General features: G+C 52.4%; 1 protein-coding gene across 1 annotated transcript; it reads left to right on the top strand.

Annotated features, from left to right (window-relative positions):
* Window positions 1-5,374: 5,374 nt before the first annotated feature.
* Window positions 5,375-11,200, top strand: EVX1 (even-skipped homeobox 1). The gene is made up of 3 exons (XM_027450193.3): window positions 5,375-7,638; window positions 9,139-9,389; window positions 10,073-11,200. The coding sequence occupies exons 1-3, from the start codon at window positions 7,203-7,205 to the stop codon at window positions 10,601-10,603; spliced, it is 1,218 nt and encodes a 405-aa protein (XP_027305994.2). The 5' UTR covers window positions 5,375-7,202; the 3' UTR covers window positions 10,604-11,200.
* Window positions 11,201-19,106: the final 7,906 nt, after the last annotated feature.

Raw genomic sequence — 19,106 nt, 5'->3', positions numbered from 1 at the left:
TGGCCAGGTGGGTGTGCACCTGGGTGCAATACTGCACTGCTGGTAAATGCGTCCCAACTCTCAGAATTTCCTGTTTGTTCCTAGGCTGAACTCAGTGCCCGCTGGCAGAAGCACGTGACTAACTGTGGAAGGTTTCTACAACTTTGCTTTTGCCCTAATTTTTATCTCCCAGGCCCAATAATCTTCTGAGCTGTGATGTGCATGATGTGCCTAGAGGTGAACTCTGAGAGTGCAAAGGGCAAGTACGGGCCATGGGAGAAGGACCCTCAGCACAGTTCATCCATGCTGCCATTATCACTGGTTGCACATACCTTGCTGCTCCACACTGACCTGGGCTATGAGTTGCTCCCAACCTTGTCCAGGGGGCCACAGGTTGCCCAGACATGGAGAAGAGAAGTGGTGACCAGACATCAATACCCAGGAAGCAAGATCTGGACATTTCTGCATCAGACAAGAGTGCTGAAGCTCTTGGCCACTGCTCAGTGAGGTGGAATGGACATTTCGGTTTTCCAGACAGACACAGCCTATGGATGTGCTGCTCCCAAGGGGAATGCACATACGTGTCAGGCCAAACATAAACCAGGCACCCACACCTGCTGTTAGGATCCACCACTGTAATTGATGATGTCATCTCAGCCTGGTTAACCAAAGTTTTTTGAAGGTGGGACTGGAGGTTAAGGGGTTAACTTTTGACTCATGATCATAAAAATTGGGTCAAACTTTCTGTCAAAGTGGCCCCAGGGTATATAACTGAGGTTTTTTGTTTTGTTTTGTTTTGTTTTGTTTTGTTTTTTGTTTTTTTATTCTCTGTATTTGCTTTGGGGAAAAATTGAATGAGGCAGAGATGGACAAAAAACAAACAAGGCTTCTGCCTCAGCCCAACAACCAACCTCAATGTGGATTGAGGGAATTGCCATTAAAATGGCTGGTCTAGTTGATTGGGACTCCTCTCCTCTCCTCTCCTCTCCTCTCCTCTCCTCTCCTCTCCTCTCCTCTCCTCTCCTCTCCTCTCCTCTCCTCTCCTCTCCTCTCCTCTCCTCTCCTCTCCTCTCCTCTCCTCTCCTCTCCTCTCCTCTCCTCTCCTCTCCTCTCCTCTCCTCTCCTCTCCTCTCCTCTCCTCTCCTCTCCTCTCCTCTCCTCTCCTCTCCTCTCCTCTCCTCTCCTCTCCTCTCCTCTCCTCTCCTCTCCTCTCCTCTCCTCTCCTCTCCTCTCCTCTCCTCTCCTCTCCTCTCCTCTCCTCTCCTCTCCTCTCCTCTCCTCTCCTCTCCTCTCCTCTCCTCTCCTCTCCTCTCCTCTCCTCTCCTCTCCTCTCCTCTCCTCTCCTCTCCTCTCCTCTCCTCTCCTCTCCTCTCCTCTCCTCTCCTCTCCTCTCCTCTCCTCTCCTCTCCTCTCCTCTCCTCTCCTCTCCTCTCCTCTCCTCTCCTCTCCTCTCCTCTCCTCTCCTCTCCTCTCCTCTCCTCTCCTCTCCTCTCCTCTCCTCTCCTCTCCTCTCCTCTCCTCTCCTCTCCTCTCCTCTCCTCTCCTCTCCTCTCCTCTCCTCTCCTCTCCTCTCCTCTCCTCTCCTCTCCTCTCCTCTCCTCTCCTCTCCTCTCCTCTCCTCTCCTCTCCTCTCCTCTCCTCTCCTCTCCTCTCCTCTCTTCTTTTTATTGCACACACAACTTTCCATTCCTCCTTCCCCAAATGAAGTGTCTTTACACGCATCTATAGCTTGTTCCCATGGGGTCATATCTGCTCCTTTTTGAACCAAAGGGAGAACTCCCCTTCATCACAAGAGGCGTACAGTTGGGTCTCTGGGGGAATACACCAGCTACTGGCACTTCAGGAAATGCGTGAACCTTCGATAGCGAGAGATCCCTCAGCATTTCAGAGGAACCTTCCGTGGGGATTTCTCACTCTCTTCCTGGGGAAGAACAGGGTCCCCAGCATCCAGTATATGAGCTGGGACATTGGCAGCCATTCTCTCTGGGCTGAGCAGACGGGGATTCAGCTTCCACCTCTCAGGCTCAATCCCCAGAGCTCTGAACCACAGCTACACACCTCTTCACACTGCTCTGTTAAAATAGCATCAGCCCAGCCAGAATAGCCCCGGCCGAGCAGAATCGGGCCCAAAGCCGCCCCTGCGGCTGGGAAGCGAAGGGCTGCAAGAGGGCGCAGACAGCCCCGGCTCCGACCATGCGCATGGGATGACACCGCGCGTTGCAAACGCCCCTCGTTTCGGCCATTTCCTTCCGGGAAGGACCGGCACGGAGCCCCCCGACAGCCTCCAGGTGCCCCCCGACAGCGGCGGGGGTAGAAGCAAAGAGGGGTGGATGCAGGAGGGAAGCACAAAGAGAGTATCCCCCGCCCGGAACAGAGTGCTAAATGCAGTGACAGGCTGCGTGTTTGCCTCTGGCATTCCTGCGGGTTGCTCTCGGTGGGGATACGTCCCCCTGAAAGGGTTTTCGGGCATTTCTAGGCAGTCGTGGGGTTGCCCCTTTGCAAACCCAGAGCTTCTGCCTGCTTCTGCAAGTGATGCTGAGGTGCGCCAGGTCACCGGCACCCGACCCCAGGGGGACGAGAAGATGCACAGCATGGGGAGGTGCGGACTGATCTCTCGTTAAATTTCATTAAAAAAAAAAAAAATAAAGATAATAAAAATCCTCGTCACGGGTCCCACTGAATGACTGTCGCTTTTCATTTACCTGTGCCTTCCGCCGAATTAAATTCCCACCATAAATATTATTCTGCTTTCAAATCAGCGAGTTTGCCACGCAGATCGTGTTTTTACAGCTCACGGTAACATTAAAAGGATGCCGCAGTTTTATGGCTCTCGACGAGTCTGGAAGCGATAGCAATTGAAATCGAAAGCCCAGATTCCTGCACGATTTACTCACTGCCACCAGTAAGGCAGCAGATCTAGTTTCCACGGGCAAACTTGTCCTGAATGACCCAGGAGCAGGATCTGGCCCTTCTTTTTTTTTTTTTCTTTTTTTTTTTTTTTTCACGTTTTGATCTAACAAGCTAAAACTCTCCAGAGCCTTCTGTCCTTCTGTGGTGGCAGAGAAGTGCTGCTTCCGGCAGGCAGCAGGTAAAGAAAAATTAAGAGCAGGCAGATGCCCTCCGCAGAGCTGCTGGAATCCTATATTGAGAGCTACCCAGAGGCAGAACCGTGTCCCGGGTCGGGTCCTGTAAATACCATTACATGCTCCCCCAGGCACATCCCACTCGCAGGTCTGTCCTCTCTCTCCTCCACGCCACTTATGTGTTGTGTGCTGTCACTGTATCACCTTGTCCTTCCACCCCAGAATAATGCGCCTATTATTCTCTTCCTTCCAAAGCTTCCACCTCTAACCGTGTCGTAAAAAATAGCCTTAATAAAACAGTGATAATTACGCCATTATTGTTAACACTCCCCATTAAAATTTAAAAAATAGGCTTTCTGGTTTTGTCACCCATTTGCACAGCATATCAGGGGTTTTTCGGCACTATTTCGTTCCGTGGCATGTCAGAACTTTCTTCCTCTTTTAAAGATGACGGGACTTGGTTTTTAGAGCAACTGAAGGCGCACCATGAGTCCACAGTCGTAATGGGACGGTATCGGTCAAAAGTTATTGACACCCCGATGAGCGGCGAAGGAAAATAAATATCCCGCGGCTAAGAAGTGTGGGATGTGTTTTTCCTTCTCCAGACGTAACTCTTTCAAGGGACATGTCTGATTTATGAGTATGTCACTCTAGCAATGTTTTAATGCCCCACTCTAATTTCCTTGTTTTGGGAAGGGAGTGTGTTTCGTTTGCTTTTTGTATACCGGGCACCTCTGAGCAGCGGTCAAGCTGCAGTCGGTGTCTTACTTAGCCTTTTGAACGCAGTCGCCCCGCTCTCGCCTCGGCCGTATATCAGCAAGAAGAGCTGTAAAGTCGGAGGAATAAATCAGTCTGAAAAGTTTTGAGGATAGTTATGACATCCTGACTGTGACCAACCGAGCGAGGGAGACTTAATAGGTTTTAAATCTCGGTCTGGACAAGACAGGGAAAAAAAAAAAAAAAAAAAAAAAGAAAACCCCATAGAGATACACTTTCCAATCTGCCTGGAAATTAATCCCAAATGAGGGAGTCTCCTTCCAAATCGGACTTGACAGATCTGTGGGAAACACTAGACAGAAGGCAGAGCTCCGGAGCCTGCATTCCCGGTGCAGCAGCTCCGCGCCCGCCGCGGTGGGGACGGCCCCGGGGACGTGGCAGGGGCTATCGCGGCCGCGCATCCTCCTCGGGGACGTGAAAATAAAGGCAATGTAGGAAACCCTCTGCTCATCCCATCTAAACGGATCCCAGCGTTTTGGGTCCGACAGAGCCCTTTTTTTGTTGTTGTTGTTTTTCCTTGGACTCCACTCGGGCCTTAACTCTGTGTGTATTTTTGGCAACTAGCTCGGCGTGTACGTGTGTGGGTGTGTGCCTGTGTGCGTGTGCTTTCTCCAGCCTTTTGCTGAGCCAGACCGCCCGTGGCAATGGCCAGCATCTCGGGCACAACAAAACCTCCCACCCGCGCTGTACCACGGGTGGCATCCCGGCGGGAACGGATTAATAAACGGGTGAGGAAGGAGGCAGCAGCGGATCGTAAACGAAAATGATAAAATTTGTGGGGATCGGCCAGCGTAACCCACCGGGACCATCCCGCGGGCTTCTGACTGCAAGAGTCAGGATTTCCCGCAAACTTCCCGGCTGTCACGTTCATGACAGCTCGGGGATCGCTCCCTCGCACTCCCTTCCTTGCTGTCCCTCAACTCTTAGTTAACGGGGAATTAACCTCCATCCGCCACAGGCACCTCCAGCCTCCTTCGGCACGGCTACCTGGCCGAGCTGGGAAGGAGTCTGGAGGAGAACAGTCCCGGGGGACCGGGGCTGACCCGGGCCTCGAGGGAGGCGAAACCTTCCCCCACCCCCCCCCGAAGGTGACAGGGACACGAAACGGTCCCGCAGCGAAGCGCAGCGATGACGCCGCGGGTCGTGGGAAGCGGACACCAGAGCGGGCACAGCGCTGCCCGAGCAGCCGCGTCCCGCCTTGCCCGGCTCGGCACGGCTCGGCACGGCGTGGCACGGCTCCGCGCTGCCCCGCATTCCTCCGCCCTGCTCCACGCCACGGGAGCAGGAGCGCTGCGGCACCAGGCAAGCGGCGGGGACGGGTTGCTTAATCCGTCCGTCCGTCCGTCCATTCATCCATCCATCCATCCATCCATCCATCCATCCATCCATCCATCCATCCATCCATCCATCCACCGCCTGCTCCCCTAGCAGCCGGGCCTGATCCTGCACCCTTCCTCTGCTCGCACGGCCGGAGGAGCGGAGCTTGGCTGCGGCGGGTCCTCAGTCGGGGCAGGAAGGGCACACACACGCGGGTCTAGAGGCTAGCAAGGGAGAGAAAGGAAAGGAAATTTAACGATGGGTTGTCAAAAAATAGTCAAGTTTGCGAGCAGAGCACGCATCACTCGTGTGATGAAAAGCAGCGCGGTCAGGAGCGTGGTGTGTGCATGGTGTGTGTCTGCATGTAAACAAGCATGCGTGTCACGCAAGTGGCATGAGAGATGGGTGGCTCTAGCCCTGTAAAAATTCCTGTTTTATCCCCCTGAAATTAGCATGCTTATCGCTGGGAGCACATCTTAATCCGCGGATCGGGCAGACCCGGAATCCCGCTTGCTTTTTGTTTGTTTGTTCGTTTGCCTCCCTGCATCGTGACCGTCTTGCTCACAGGGCTCTGCAGAAAATCCCAGCGTGTTTCCTATTGCTCTGCCTGTTCCCCACCGAAGCAACGTCACCTCAAATATGCCAGTAAATTCCTTACCGGGTTGGAAACGCAATTGGTTGAATGTTTTCTGTAACCCGACTAGCCAATAACACTCTTAGAAAAAATTTAGAACAACCTAGTTACGACAGATGGTGAAAATGACTTGACACTACATGTGTGAGTCAATATTAACTCGAGAGGAGATACTTGCCGCACTCATTAGAAATACCAAAATACACCAAGGAGTCTACATGTGCGACTGTATCTACGGTGCGAGGTCCCTTCTTTTCAGACAAGTGCTGTCCAAATGGTTGCCCTTGTCATTTCTCTTTTAGCAACATCTGCTAGCGAGCATAAGCTCTGGCCTTGATAACTTGAATTTCTCCGAGTCTGGGTTATTCTTGGCAGACCTTCTTCTTGCAGTTTTCCCTCCTGAAAGCAGATAATAATTTATGCAAAACAATTAATTAAAAAGAAGAAAGGGGAGGAGACAGAAAAACCCTCTTAAAAGCGCAAGAATCATCGAACGAATGAAAACCGTGAAGGAAGAAATAAGAGTAAATGGCAACTATCAGACAGCCAGAACAACTGCAGTTAGGAAAAGCGAAGTCGTTTTTATCTTTTCAGCTGTAAAACGCAATAATTTTTAAACCGCATTCTCAGATTTTAAACTATCGTTTTAACACGAATCAATAAAAAGCAATAACGATTATCCGAACAGGCAGCGATACTGAATCAAAACAAGCAGTCAAGGCTATTTCTACATGCGAATGACAGTAGCGCATTTCCTTATCCTCCAGTTTGCAAAGGATTCCTAAAGCCTTATATATGCAGTTATGCGGAAGCTGATTGCCAGCAATAAATAATGCATCGAAGGAAGAGGCTTGAGTGCGTATCTTCTCACTTCCAGGGCGCAGCTAAGGATCTTCGCCTCAATTTTACATCAAGGCTGTGGCTTAAAGCAATCAAAAGGCTAGTTAATTGTCAAGCAAGGCTTCCCCCTGCGGAACTCTAACCGCATGTTACAACCTCTTTGCAGCTCAGCTCCATATGCATCTCTTTTTCACACTTCCCTCTCCATCTCGGGCTCCTACACCTGGTGCATCACGCATTTAGCCCATTAGCTCCGGCTCTTCCTTTCATCTTCCCCATGGCAGACGTTTCTATTTATCCACTGGCAATCAATGTGTGGCGTCACCAGTGGTACTGTAATGACGACTGCACCATTGAGGATGACAGCTTAGAAAGAAGAGGGCAATGGTGATCCCTCCCAGAGCAGCACAGCACAGTGGAGCGCTCGCATCACAAGGTCACCCTATCTCACCGCTGGCTCCTCTGCATTGGCAGGAGAGGGTTGCCGGGTTTGCACAAGGCTGGGGCGGGAGCGGGAGGGAGGGGGGGACGAGATCTGGACTTGTTTCCCCCCTCCCTTAAGCGAAGCCACAATGGAAACCAGGAAGGAGATGGTGATGTTTCTGGAAGGGACACAACTTGGCGCTCTAGTTGGCAAGAGGGTGCCTAATTTGTCCGAAACAGTGGGGAGCCCCGCACAAGAGCCGCAGGAGAAGATGATCCATCGGAACTGCCTCAGCCCCAGACCTGGCCCCTTGTCGTCCCGGGAGAGAGGAGGAGGAGGAGGAGGTGGCGGAGGAGAAGACGAAGAGGAGGTGGAGGTGCTGCCGGGGACAGGGACGGTGCCGGAGAGCCGCTCGGCGGCGGCAGCACTGCTTTCGGCCGGACAGCAGCCCCCCGCCCCGGAGCCCCCCTCCAGCAAAGGGCAGCAGAGCAGCTCGGACACCGAGTCGGATTTCTATGAGGAAATCGAGGTGAGCTGCACCCCGGACTGCGCCACGGGGAGCGCCGAGTACCAGCACAGCAAAGGTACCCAACTCCTTCCCATGCCTCCAGCCCCCTCCCGCTCCCGGCCGGGGGGCAGCGCTCGGGGGGCGGGGGGGCTGCCGGAGGGGGGCTGCCCCCGGCCAGCTGAGCAAGCGGCAAGCGAAGTCGGGTCGGGGGAGCGGGGGAGATGCCCTTGGCTGCTCGGTTCCTCGGCCCCCTCTGCTCCCTGACGAGGGGAGGCAGGCTGGGGAGGCAGAGGACACGACACCAGGCAGCCCCCGCGTCCCTGGAGGGGAGCCAGGCTTCCCGGCGCTCATGCATCAGGTCTGCAGCTTGTCCTGCAGGACCCCCTTTGGCCAAGGACCCCCCACTCCCGATCCTTTTTTATTTATTTATTTTATTCTTCCCCACTGCCTGGACAGTGCATGCTCCAGGAAATCCCTTCCGATCCTCCCCACCGGCGGGGTTTTGAGTGTGAAGGGGGTAAGAGGGGGGGCGAGGGGGAGCAAGATCAAACGGGTTTTCTGGCCAAGAGCTGTTTGTGGTTTTGCAGGGTGAAATGTGCCCGGGCGAGTGCGGAAGCGCCCATAAAGACCGTAAAATCGCTCGTCGACTCCTGCCTGCCCGAAGTGCGGCAGCGAAGTCCTTGTTTGCATGTTGGGTTTAAAAAAAAAAAAAAAAAAAAAAAAAAGGAGAGGTCCAAATTACCTTGTCACTTCTATGTCTCGGTGGCGCCAGCTCGGAAATGGTCCCAATGAATTAATTGCCTTTGGTCTCGGGCACAATGAGGGAGAGTTGCATTTGAAAGCAAACGCAGCGGCCAGGCCCCTTTTCCCCCTGCCCCCACTCCTTATTCCCACCTTCCCATCCCGGCAGAGCCCCCCCCCCCTCCCCAGCCCTACAACAATCCGCTTTTCCCCCCTCCCCATTCCTCCATCACTTCAAGAAGAAGCCGGGAAGCACGGAGAGCGCTGTCTGCCCTCTCCCGTCCCTTAGAGGCTTGTTGAAAATAACCCTGGATATCGGAGGCTGAGCGAGGAGTCCCCAAGGCCTGACCGCCCCCCGACCCAGGAGGGAGCAGGGTCGCTGCCTGCCGGCTGCTCTGCTCCTGGCCCCTTGCTGGGCTGCAGGAAGGGGCGGCGGAGCCCCGCGATGGGCACACCTGCCTTTCCCAGCCGCTCGGGGTCGGGGGATGCTGCGGCGGTGCGGAGAGCAAGCGGGGCATCCTAGCGGGCACTGCCAGGGAGGGGTGCGTGTGTGTTGGTGGTGTATTATAATTATTATTATTTTGGGGGTGCGGGTGGAGGTAGCCTTCCAGCCACGGTGAATAAACACCAGCTCAGTCCTGTACTCGTGCTTCATCCCCTTCTCCCTGCCCCCTCGGATGTCTCCCTAGCATCCTCGCCACACCGGGGCGGGGGATAGAAAAAGAGGCAAAATAGATGGGGAGGCGTGCGGGGGGAGAAGGGAGGCGGGCGGGGAGCATCCCTCCTCGTCCGCCCGCCTCCGAGCGTGTGTCCCCGCTCCGGGCTCCCCACGCAGGGCCGTGCTCCGAGGCGCTGGCCGGCAGCCCCAGCGGCGGGGGGGATCACCCCAAGGGCAGCGGAGGCAGCGGCGGCTCCCAGGGCTCGCTGGCCTGCAGCGCCAGCGACCAGATGCGCCGCTACCGCACCGCCTTCACCCGCGAGCAGATCGCCCGGCTGGAGAAGGAGTTTTACCGGGAGAACTACGTGTCCAGGCCCCGGAGATGCGAGCTGGCGGCTGCTCTAAATCTGCCAGAAACCACCATCAAGGTACACGCAGCTCGGACATGTTTCCAATTAGCACGATATAAATCTATACGGCCAAACTTCCTTGCAAAACTCGGGGAAGCACTTCGCCAGCACAACCCTCCCTCATCTCTTCCCCCCCCCCCCACCCCCTCCCCGCTCCGCTCCCGCCCCTTTCCTGGCCCTGCCCGCACCCTGCAGCAATGCGGGAGAGGGGACGCGGCTCCCGGAGCCATCCCAGCCAGCACCGCTAATCCGGCCTCTCCCTGCCAGATTATTTTTAATCCTCCCTTCAGGCCAGTCCAAAACTCCCTCGGCTCTTGTGGGAGGGAAGAGGGAGCCAGCAGCGGCTCCGTTTCTCGTTCCTCCCCGCTCTGCTTTGCCTCGTCCATAAATAAAATCCCATCACAATAAAAAATAAATTAAAAAAAAAAAAAAAACACGCCAATAATCCCAGGTAATCCCGTTTGCAGGACGGTAGCGAGCAGGCAAAGGGGTCGGGATTGCCCTGAGTTCACTCGGCAGAGCCGCAGTGGGGGGGGGGGGGGGAAGGAAAAGCAGCACCCCAAAGGGCTGCTCCGGTGGCTCTGTCCCCAGATGTACACGGGCAGGAAGGGTCCCCCCGCCGGGGGGACGGTGCCTCTCGGCGGGGGCTCTGCGGGTGCGGGGGCTGCGGGTGACGGCTGTGGCCTCCCCTCTCTCGGCAGGTGTGGTTCCAGAACCGCAGGATGAAGGACAAGCGGCAGCGCCTGGCCATGACCTGGCCGCACCCGGCGGACCCGGCGTTTTACACCTACATGATGAGCCACGCGGCGGCCACGGGCAACCTGCCCTACCCCTTCCCGTCCCACCTGCCCCTGCCCTACTACTCCCACATGGGCATCGGGGCCACCTCGGCCTCCACCGCCACCCCGTTAAGCACCCCCCTGAGGCCGCTGGACACCTTTCGGGTGCTCTCGCACCCCTACCCGAGACCAGAACTGCTCTGCGCCTTCAGGCACCCCTCTCTCTACCCTGCCCCGAGCCATGGACTCAGCAGCGCCGGGGGCAACCCCTGCTCCTGCCTGGCTTGCCACGGCAGCCAGTCCAACGGGCTGGCACAGAGACCCTCCGGCTCAGACTTTACCTGTTCGGCCACGACCAGGACTGACTCTTTCCTCACTTTCACGCCCTCTGTGCTGAGCAAAGCGACCTCGGTTTCCATGGACCAGCGGGAAGAAGTACCTTTAACAAGATAAGCCTTCGTCTCAGGGTTGTTAAAAATTCGCCCCTTTCCTGGGCGCGCTGCGACTTAATGTACCTACATCCGATGCTTATTTAATCGTGTTCTCTCCCCAGAAGTGGACACCTATGGAAAAAAAAAAAAAAAAAAAAAAAAAAGACTAAAAAATAGCTCGGTCTTGAAAGGATTTACATTCCAAGGGGTGGGGTGGGGAAGAAGAAAAGAAAACGGCTAGTGATTTATCTCAAAGAAGGATTTTAGGCACGGAAGAGAAACAACACCAAGCCGAATGAAACACATTTCAGTAACTAAGAAATGAGCTGGGACTTTCTTTTCAATTGACGGACTTCCTATCGGGGGCTGGGACTTCTGCAGGTCACGGCAACAAACCTTATGCACAAACCTACGAGATTGAGAAGGAAAATCTGAAATACTTGAAAGAAACATTGTCTTGATAACGAAATGGCTTGTGCGCATGAAGAAAGCAAAGATGTAATCTCTCAGAGTGTTCAGAAAATAAAAACAACGAGCAAAGAGCAAAACCAAAAGGTTTCAGGATTGCAACTCAACAGTATTATCCAGTTATTTCTATAGCGAAAAAACGATGCTTTACCATAAAGAAAAAACTGACATTCTGTACATTGCTATCGTGGTTTAATTGCATTCTTTACTCTCCCTTGTCTCCTCCTTCGTTTTGAGCAGAAATCCAGCAGTACATCTCCTCTTTCATCCCAACTTTTGTTTTTAAGAGGCAGACTGGAATTGGCAGGGAAAAATACGAGCTCCCGCTTCTTCATGGGTCAGAGCTATTTGTCCTTTAAATAACAATGTCCTATTATCAGTCGCTGAAATGTGCACACACCGATGAAATTAGCAAGTGATGTATATGTAAGGAGGGTTTTTGAATATCGAATGTATAATGCTCTGTGAGCAGAGACCCCGTGCCAAACGCTAACAAGCCGCCAAGGGAAGAGATTAGGTGACAGGGAGCAGAACTCCTTCAGACAATCACTAGTCTGTAAATTGGAGCAAAGGCGATTTCCCTTCCTTTGTACTTCAGCCTTCAGTTCTCTCATTGGCTTTTCTTTGCTGCGCTTTTTTTTTCTTCTTTTTTTTTTTTTATTATTTTTATTTAATTCGAGTGTTGGGTTTTGTGTGTCCTTCCCCACCCCTACTCTTTGCATTTGTATGTGTCCTTCACACTGGTCTCTCTTCCTTCTCGAGGAGGATTTCTTTCACAAAGCCCCCCGCCCCCCGCCTTCCCCTTCAGGTATTTCGGAAGGAGGTAGCATCAGTGCTTTTGCTTGGATTTCTATCAGCCTAAAATTTAAAAAACAAACACGGACACCGGACTGGGTGGCAGTTTCTTCCAAACCCGAAATTGTTTGATTCTATTTTTAAATAGCCCAAAGACTACACTCCCATAATTTGTTACCGTGTTGGAATAAGATACACTAACAGCAACAATAACACCACCACCAACTATAATAACAGACACATTTTAACAACATATCACCCACATTTTTATTGTGCTTGTTTAAGAAGAAAAAAAAAAGAGTAAAAGTGTTGCTTAAGCCGAATTTCACCTTCGCGCAGTTTCTAATAGTTACAGTTCAACAAGCAGGAAAATAAATGCTGGACAGAACAAAGACGTGTTGACACCTCCGCTATCTACTTTGTGTTAAATTGCTGAGGACCCTCTGGTTTATTGTCACACTAGAGACTTTTTGTCCTTAGGACAGGGAGCAAAGAGCAGCGTTTCCCTGCAGCGGATGGAAAGCGGGGAAGAGACGCGGGCGTGCCAGGATACATTTTTCCAATCAAAATTTGTTTATTAGAGCTTTTTTTAAAAACGGATCCAAAGTCACCATCTTTAAATCATTAAGGGCAGATTGTTCCTCCCTCTCTGAAGGAGATGTCCTCATGGACATGGAAACTGATGGCCCTTTTTGGACACTCACAAACAGACTCTCCTCCCCCCACCCCCGGAAATAACAATTGTAAACAGAGTCCAAGGGCAGAGCTAAACAAAATCCTGGCTTTGCAGGCGCCTTTTCCCCCTTTACTTTATCTTTTAGCAGGCACGAGAAGAAGCAGCCCGGTAAAACAGGAGCTAGGCAACGACTGCCCGATAAAGCCCCCCTGGCGTCGCCGTGGAAAGGCGGCTTTGGAGAGGAGGGGAGCAGCTGGATGCTGCGGGGTAAAAGCGGGGGCTCCAAGGTGGCACTGCCTCCATCCCCGAAAGCACTTGCTGGGGTCGCAGGGCAGGATCCGGCCAAGGCTGCTGCCCAGGGCAGCGAGGCGGCGGGAGTAAGGACCGCGGCGTTTCTTCGCCAAATGCCCGGGGCTGCAAAACGCTATGGGCTAGGGCGCAGGGCTATATAGGGAGAGATCCACGCAGATATACGTTTATCCATATATATATATGTGAGATGGGCGTGCGAGGCGGCGGCTGCCACCCTCCTGCCCGCAGTCCGGGCTGGCGGTGCCTTCGGGCGCACGGCAGAGATTGCCTGCGACAGGTAAATGGGCTCCGGGTCGCAGTAATGCCGAGAGTATTTTCAGTTAATAGGGGAGGGAAAATGAGGTGTCTGGAGCGATATTGGAAAGTACAAGATCGATGATCCGTCCTCGTGTCCAATCAGCAGCCTTTAATTGACTGTATTTTCTAGGTAATTGAGCCGCTGTGCTCCTAAATTGAAGTGGAAGATATAACAATACATCTCGCCGGGAGGAATTACTCATTACTTCATAATGAAATTTTCCTTTTGCTGCGTGGGGCCGCTGCCGTTAACGCCTTCGCCGCCGGCGGGGATGCCCGCGGCCCCACGCAGGGCGCCGGCTCCGGGCACGCGTGGGCCATGGCCGGGGGGGGGGGACGACACGGGGCACCCGATGTACAAGGGCTCTGCCTGGGTCCCCTCGGGTCCCCCTCGCCTATCCCTGGCCGGGGCCGAGCCCCTCGGAGGGCGCTGGGCGGTGGCGGCCGGGCGCAGCCCCCCGGGATGCTCCCACCCCGGGGGGCTCGGGGTACCCCATGTGCCGCCTGGGCTCCTCTTCGCAGCCAGCCCGGTTGAGCTCCAAAAGGCCTTCCCCGCCTTGTTAGCGTTTGATTGATTGCCTTATTAAAGCGTGTTCTTGTAAGTGTGACCGAGCTGATTGCACTGCATATGTTTGGGATAATGCTCATTTTAAACAACTGAATAATAATAATACTAATAAAAAAAGGACCAGAAGAGGAAGAAGATGAGCTCTAGAGAACGGGTTAAGCCTAAACGATCCCGGGGAGCGGTGTTGTAACTCGCGCATTAAATTGCTCCGTTACCATCAAATCACTCAGCCCTTTTCGGCTCTACTCAGACCATCTTTGTTGTGCTTTATGTCACCTTCTGTGCCATTAAGTGAGATAGCGCCGAGACTACCGCTTACTTCCCCGTCTCAGGCTATACGTTTTTATTAAGGCTGTATGATTAAACTGGATCGGAACTGCTTTCCCAGCACGATTCTTTACTCCAGCGCCCAAATCATTAGAAAATCGGCTCTCCATATTTCACATTTTCTGCTCGGTTGTTAGGTCGTTTTCCAGCACCTGCAGCAAGGCGTGCGGCTCCTTTAGCTTTTGGCTTGTATATCTCCAGGATCCTTTTGTTTCCTATTATTCTCCCGCTCGCCTGCCTACTTAATTTTACTACCGAGTTTAGCCCCTGAAAACACTCTCCGCCATATGGCACCCCAAGGCCCGCTGTCCTGCCCCTTACAATAGCGTCACCCGGGGGTAAAGCCACCGCCAGGACGACTTGGAGTCTCTATAGCACGAGTGGCTTCATCCAGGCGCATCAGGTTCCTGCACGGGTGTACGGGGGAGGGAAGCGGCTCCCAAATCCTTCACCCCCGAGCCCCCCGTTTGTTGCCCGCTCCCTGCAGCTCGCCTTGCTGCGTCTTTTGCAAGGGTCGCGTCCCGCTCCGCACCCGAGTGCTGAGCGCGGGGCGAGTGCGGGGAGGGTCTCGGGAAGGGCTGCGGTTCGGGCAGCCCATGGTTAGGGCAGGTCCCTGTCTTTGCCAACTTTTTTTCTTCTCTTTCTCTCACTTCAAACAAACAAGCAAACAAAACAACAAATAAATCACCATAAGACACCCCCCCCCCCCCCCTTTTTTTAATCATTTAAACTGAGTATGCCTACAACCAGGCACAAAGCTCAGGTTTACTCTAATAATAAAAAAAATAAAAAAATAAAAATAAACAAATACTCCCCCACACACAACATTTTAAAGAATCACCACCGGTGTATTTCATGTACATATACGTACACACAAAGCAAACGGGCAAAGCGATTTTCCCCGCTGCCCTCTCTGCGAAGAAGTGACTGGGACTTCTTGAGAGACAGAAATTGCCACTTAAGAACATCACATGAAAGTATTAAGTAATTATTTAAAACAAGGCTGTTTAGAAAAATATTTGTATTTATTGCAGCTGCTCGATTGGCCTCGTTAAAGCTGGAGAGCATTTAAATTGTGTTACAGTCTCATTTAAATCCAGTTTCGTTCCAGCAGGCTGCAGAGCCTGAATAGAACCAATCACTCCATAATGATGATGAATGAGAAATTAATTCAGATACAAGCAAGACAATTTAGGCCTTCATCTGTTTAAATAGCCTTCCAAGATTATTCGCAATTGCAGGTCACAGTTTTAATCAATTGTCCAATCTTGTGAAAGTCATATCCTTGCATCTTCATCGAGATTATTTATAGCGCGGCGAAGCCCTGTGAAAGGTATACGCTCTTAACAGGAACAATTACTTAAAGGGAAGCGTTCGCAAAATGAAAAACAAATGCCTCCGTGGGCAGTAAATGATCAAATGCCTCCTCGTTCTCCCGACACATCCTTCCCCGCTCGGGGGGAGGGAGGGCACTGCAGGTAGGGCGACAAGGGGACAATTGCCCCGGTCCCCCTACAGCCGCGTCGGTCGGCAGCTCCGAGGAGAACCCATCCCTCAGGGCCCCCCCGGACCCCCCCGGGGGCGATGCCTGCCGTAGGTGCCCGCAGCCCTTGGTGGGGAGCAGCCTTCAGCCAGCCCCGGGATGCCAGCCCCGGTGGCGGCGTGGACCGGCGTTTTTTGGCTGTGAAGTTGAAGCAGGCCGTTTGGGGAAGTCGGGAGGGATGCTGCGCTTCTCGAAGGGGACCTGGCAAGCAGGGAGGAGGACGGCTTTACTCGTCGGTGCCCCTTCTCCGAGCACAGCCTTATTTACAGGCGGCCCTAAAACCCCTCGCCCCCCAAGGCGTTGCCTGGAAGGGCCGCTTCGGGCTCCTGCCCAGGCTCGGAGAAACACCTGCTGCCCCAAAAAGCTCAGCCAAAGGGAAGGCAGCACGAAGGGGTGCCGAGGTAAGGGCAGCGCCCGACCCCATGCCTCTTTTCCCCGGGAGCCTGTGCGTGGGAACCTCCGCCACGCGTGGGCACCGTGGGTCCCCCGGCCCCGTTTGATTGCTGCAGCAGCCTCCTAAATTTGGTCGCAGAGAGGGGTGGTCGCGCTGCCCACGGAGAGGTGGGGGTCCCGGGTGGGAGGGTGCAAGGGGGGGATGTGACACGTCCTGCCGGGGAGCCCCGGGGGTGCGGTTTTCCCGCACCTCGTCTCAAAGCTGGGGGCTGGGGAAGGGCTGGGGGGTTTGGGGCGCACCCACCCGTGGGCACCGCCTGGATTTTGGGCACGGGGATGGGCACGTGTGTCCGTGTCCCTGCTCCCGACACGGGAGCCCGAAGCAGAGCTGGTGTCTAAAACAAAAGCCTGCCTGCAGGACCCCTGAAGCTCCGAGGAGCCAATCTCAGCAGCGGACTTTGATGTATTGCTGTCCAATTAGTGCCTTTAATTGGTGTCCTCTGGGACTGGCAACCCGGGAGCGGGGACGGCAAACGCTCTCTCAGCAAGCCCTGCCCGCCTGCAAGGCAACAAATAGATAACCCGGCTGGGGGGCATGGATCCTGCACCCCCCCGAGCAGCCCATCGGCCGCTTGCAAACCTTCCCACGGGGCTGGGTGCCCACGGACACGGTGTGCCCACAGACACGGGGTGCCCACGGACACGGGGTGCCCACGGACAGGGAAGGGGAGCGGCTGTAGCTGCCCCCTCCTTTAGCTCTGGAGCGGGGGGGGGGTGGGGGGAGGTTGATCAGTGCTGTTTAAAACATACCGCACGTTCCTTCCAATTTGGCTAATGAAGGTCGTCTGTTGAGCGTAATTTTAGAGGTTAAATGAGGCTGACTGCAGATTTAAAGATGCTTGATAAAACGTTTTAGTTAAATGCCACGTACTGTATGTATAGATCCCATTAGAGCGCTCTAGATTTACCTTGGGGGAGGAGGAAACAAAACAAATACACAAACAGGCAGGGAGGAAAAAGCACTGCCAATTTATTCCAAACCAAAAACGCTCGGTCGAAAAAGAAATTGATCGCTTCATCCATCAAACGTATAAAATACATTTCTGAGATCAGAAGTCGCTCTGAAACAGAGAGAAACGGGGGGAGGGGAGGAGTTGGTTCTTGACAAGAACCCTCAAAAGGGGCGTGCTAGGGAAAAAAAGAGGAATAAACGACAGCTGTCACTGTAAGCTCACCTTGATGCAACTCTTATTTTCTTTTCTTTCTCTCTCTCTCTCTTTTTTTTATTTTTTATTTTTTTTTTTTCCCCCGGATAGCCATAAAACACTTTAAGAAAAAAATCACCTGAAGGCAGAGGAAGATGAGACTTTTCATTAATAAAGAAATAAATTTGGCAAAATTTGGCTGACTTGTCTAAACCGATGTTAATGGAGTCGTCTCTGGGGAAGGTATTCAGCCCGAGGCTGCCTCTAGAGCCGCCAGTCCCTAGTACCTGGGTACACCTCGACACAGCCAACTGACTTTCTGTGGGAAAACATCTCTGGTCGATATTTGTAAACAGAACTCTTTTATTTGCTCTTCTGCATTCACTTTTTCAACATTTTTTTTTTCCCCCACATTTCTTTTAAACAGCAATATAATGTTACTTTAGGGGCATCTTTTACAGCTGGTCCCCAGAAACTAAGACCTAGACATGTGTCATACAGTGCTACCAAAAATCACAGCCTGAAAATGGCTCTTGCCTACCTCATGGAGAGACCCCAGTTTGCACCGAGGTGTGTGCACTCAGTTTCTTATCCAGGAAAAAAGACTCTGTCTGTTCAGCCAGTTCTGCCAACAGCTTTATTTCAACCTGCTAAATTTTTATTAAAACCCTTTTTTTTACTTGTCAATTTGGTTACCTGTAATCAGATCCTGAAGTTCCTAACTAATCCCCCAAATACATTTTTGCTTCCTTAGGAGAGGTTTGCTTACTGCTATTTCACTGCAGGATCCAAGATGAACTGCAGAGCAAATAAAGTAACTACTATTATGAGATCCCCACAATTAATGTGTGGCCTTGTACTCCCATAGACTGTGAATCACTCCTGGGAATGAATTACAATTATTCTAACATTTACTCAAGCCTGTGTACTTTAGGGAGGGTTTTTCTCTAATGTGGAGACATTGAGTCATAGGTTCCAAAACCACTTTCCACAAATGACCTGACCTGAAGTAAAATTTAATCCAAAACTGAAAGGTCTGGTTTACTAAACCTTCATCTAGAAACGAGCACAGACTCGCCTCCTCTGACAACTACAAAATAAGTTGAAGATCATAAAGAAAAGGAAAGAAAAAGAAAAAGAAAAAAAAAAAAAGAAGAAGAGAGGAAAAACCTAGCTTTGTCAATGTTTATACTCCCCTTGTAGCCAGCTGAAATGTGGATTGGGATCCATTCCAGAGTCAGGAGAGTGCTCAGCCAGATGACGGGGGTTGGTTTAGCTCCAAATGATAGTCCTAACACATTCCTGGTTCAGTGGCAATGCAGATTTGGATGAGTGGACAAGCCCAAGTGTCTCAGCTGTTCTCAGTCCTGAGCAGTGCATTATTGCCCATTAATGCTTGCTCACAAGATACAAGAACACCCCTCTCCCTTCGTTTTGGCACTCAGAGCTTTCCACCGGAAAGCCCGCATGTCATTTGGGTCACAAAGGCAGGATTTTACAACAGAACTGTACTGCAGTAATGAGCAACCAAATCATTGCTGATAACAAGGCAGTTACTCTTGCATTTTTTAGTCCATTTATCTAATCTAACTTCAGATTATGACATGAGATCCTCCATGAAAAGAGGCAGTAGCATCACCAATTACAGTTTCCTACTCTTGATGTCAGTACAGCAGTCTATACCCATGTCTCTGACACACCTACTGATTTTTGTAATATAATCTTCCAGCTAGCAACTTGCAACCCAAGGACTGTGGCTAAGCATTTCTAAGCTAATAGTGCAAGATGAATTGGAATACAGGCAACAAGACTTCCATTTTCTAATGACGCTTCACATTCACATTCACAGTGGGAGTTTGGTGTGGAATCTGCAGGGCCATGTATGGGAATCAGAGACAGTGATGCTGTGCTTGGTTCCCAGTGCTGATACCCCTGACATTC

This window comes from Anas platyrhynchos, chromosome 2 (genome assembly GCF_047663525.1).
Source record: "Anas platyrhynchos isolate ZD024472 breed Pekin duck chromosome 2, IASCAAS_PekinDuck_T2T, whole genome shotgun sequence".
Lineage (NCBI taxonomy): Eukaryota > Metazoa > Chordata > Aves > Anseriformes > Anatidae > Anas > Anas platyrhynchos.
Note: the sequence above shows the minus strand (reverse complement) of the source record. Positions and strands in the feature narration are given on the sequence as shown.

Excerpts from the sequence above, each read along its gene's own strand:
- EVX1 (XM_027450193.3), top strand. The coding sequence starts at position 7,203 with ATGGAAACCAGGAAGGAGATGGTGATGTTTCTGGAAGGGACACAACTT. Across the intron at positions 7,639-9,138 it reads CGAGTACCAGCACAGCAAAG|GGCCGTGCTCCGAGGCGCTG; the intron begins GTACCCAACTCC and ends CTCCCCACGCAG. Across the intron at positions 9,390-10,072 it reads TGCCAGAAACCACCATCAAG|GTGTGGTTCCAGAACCGCAG; the intron begins GTACACGCAGCT and ends CTCTCTCGGCAG.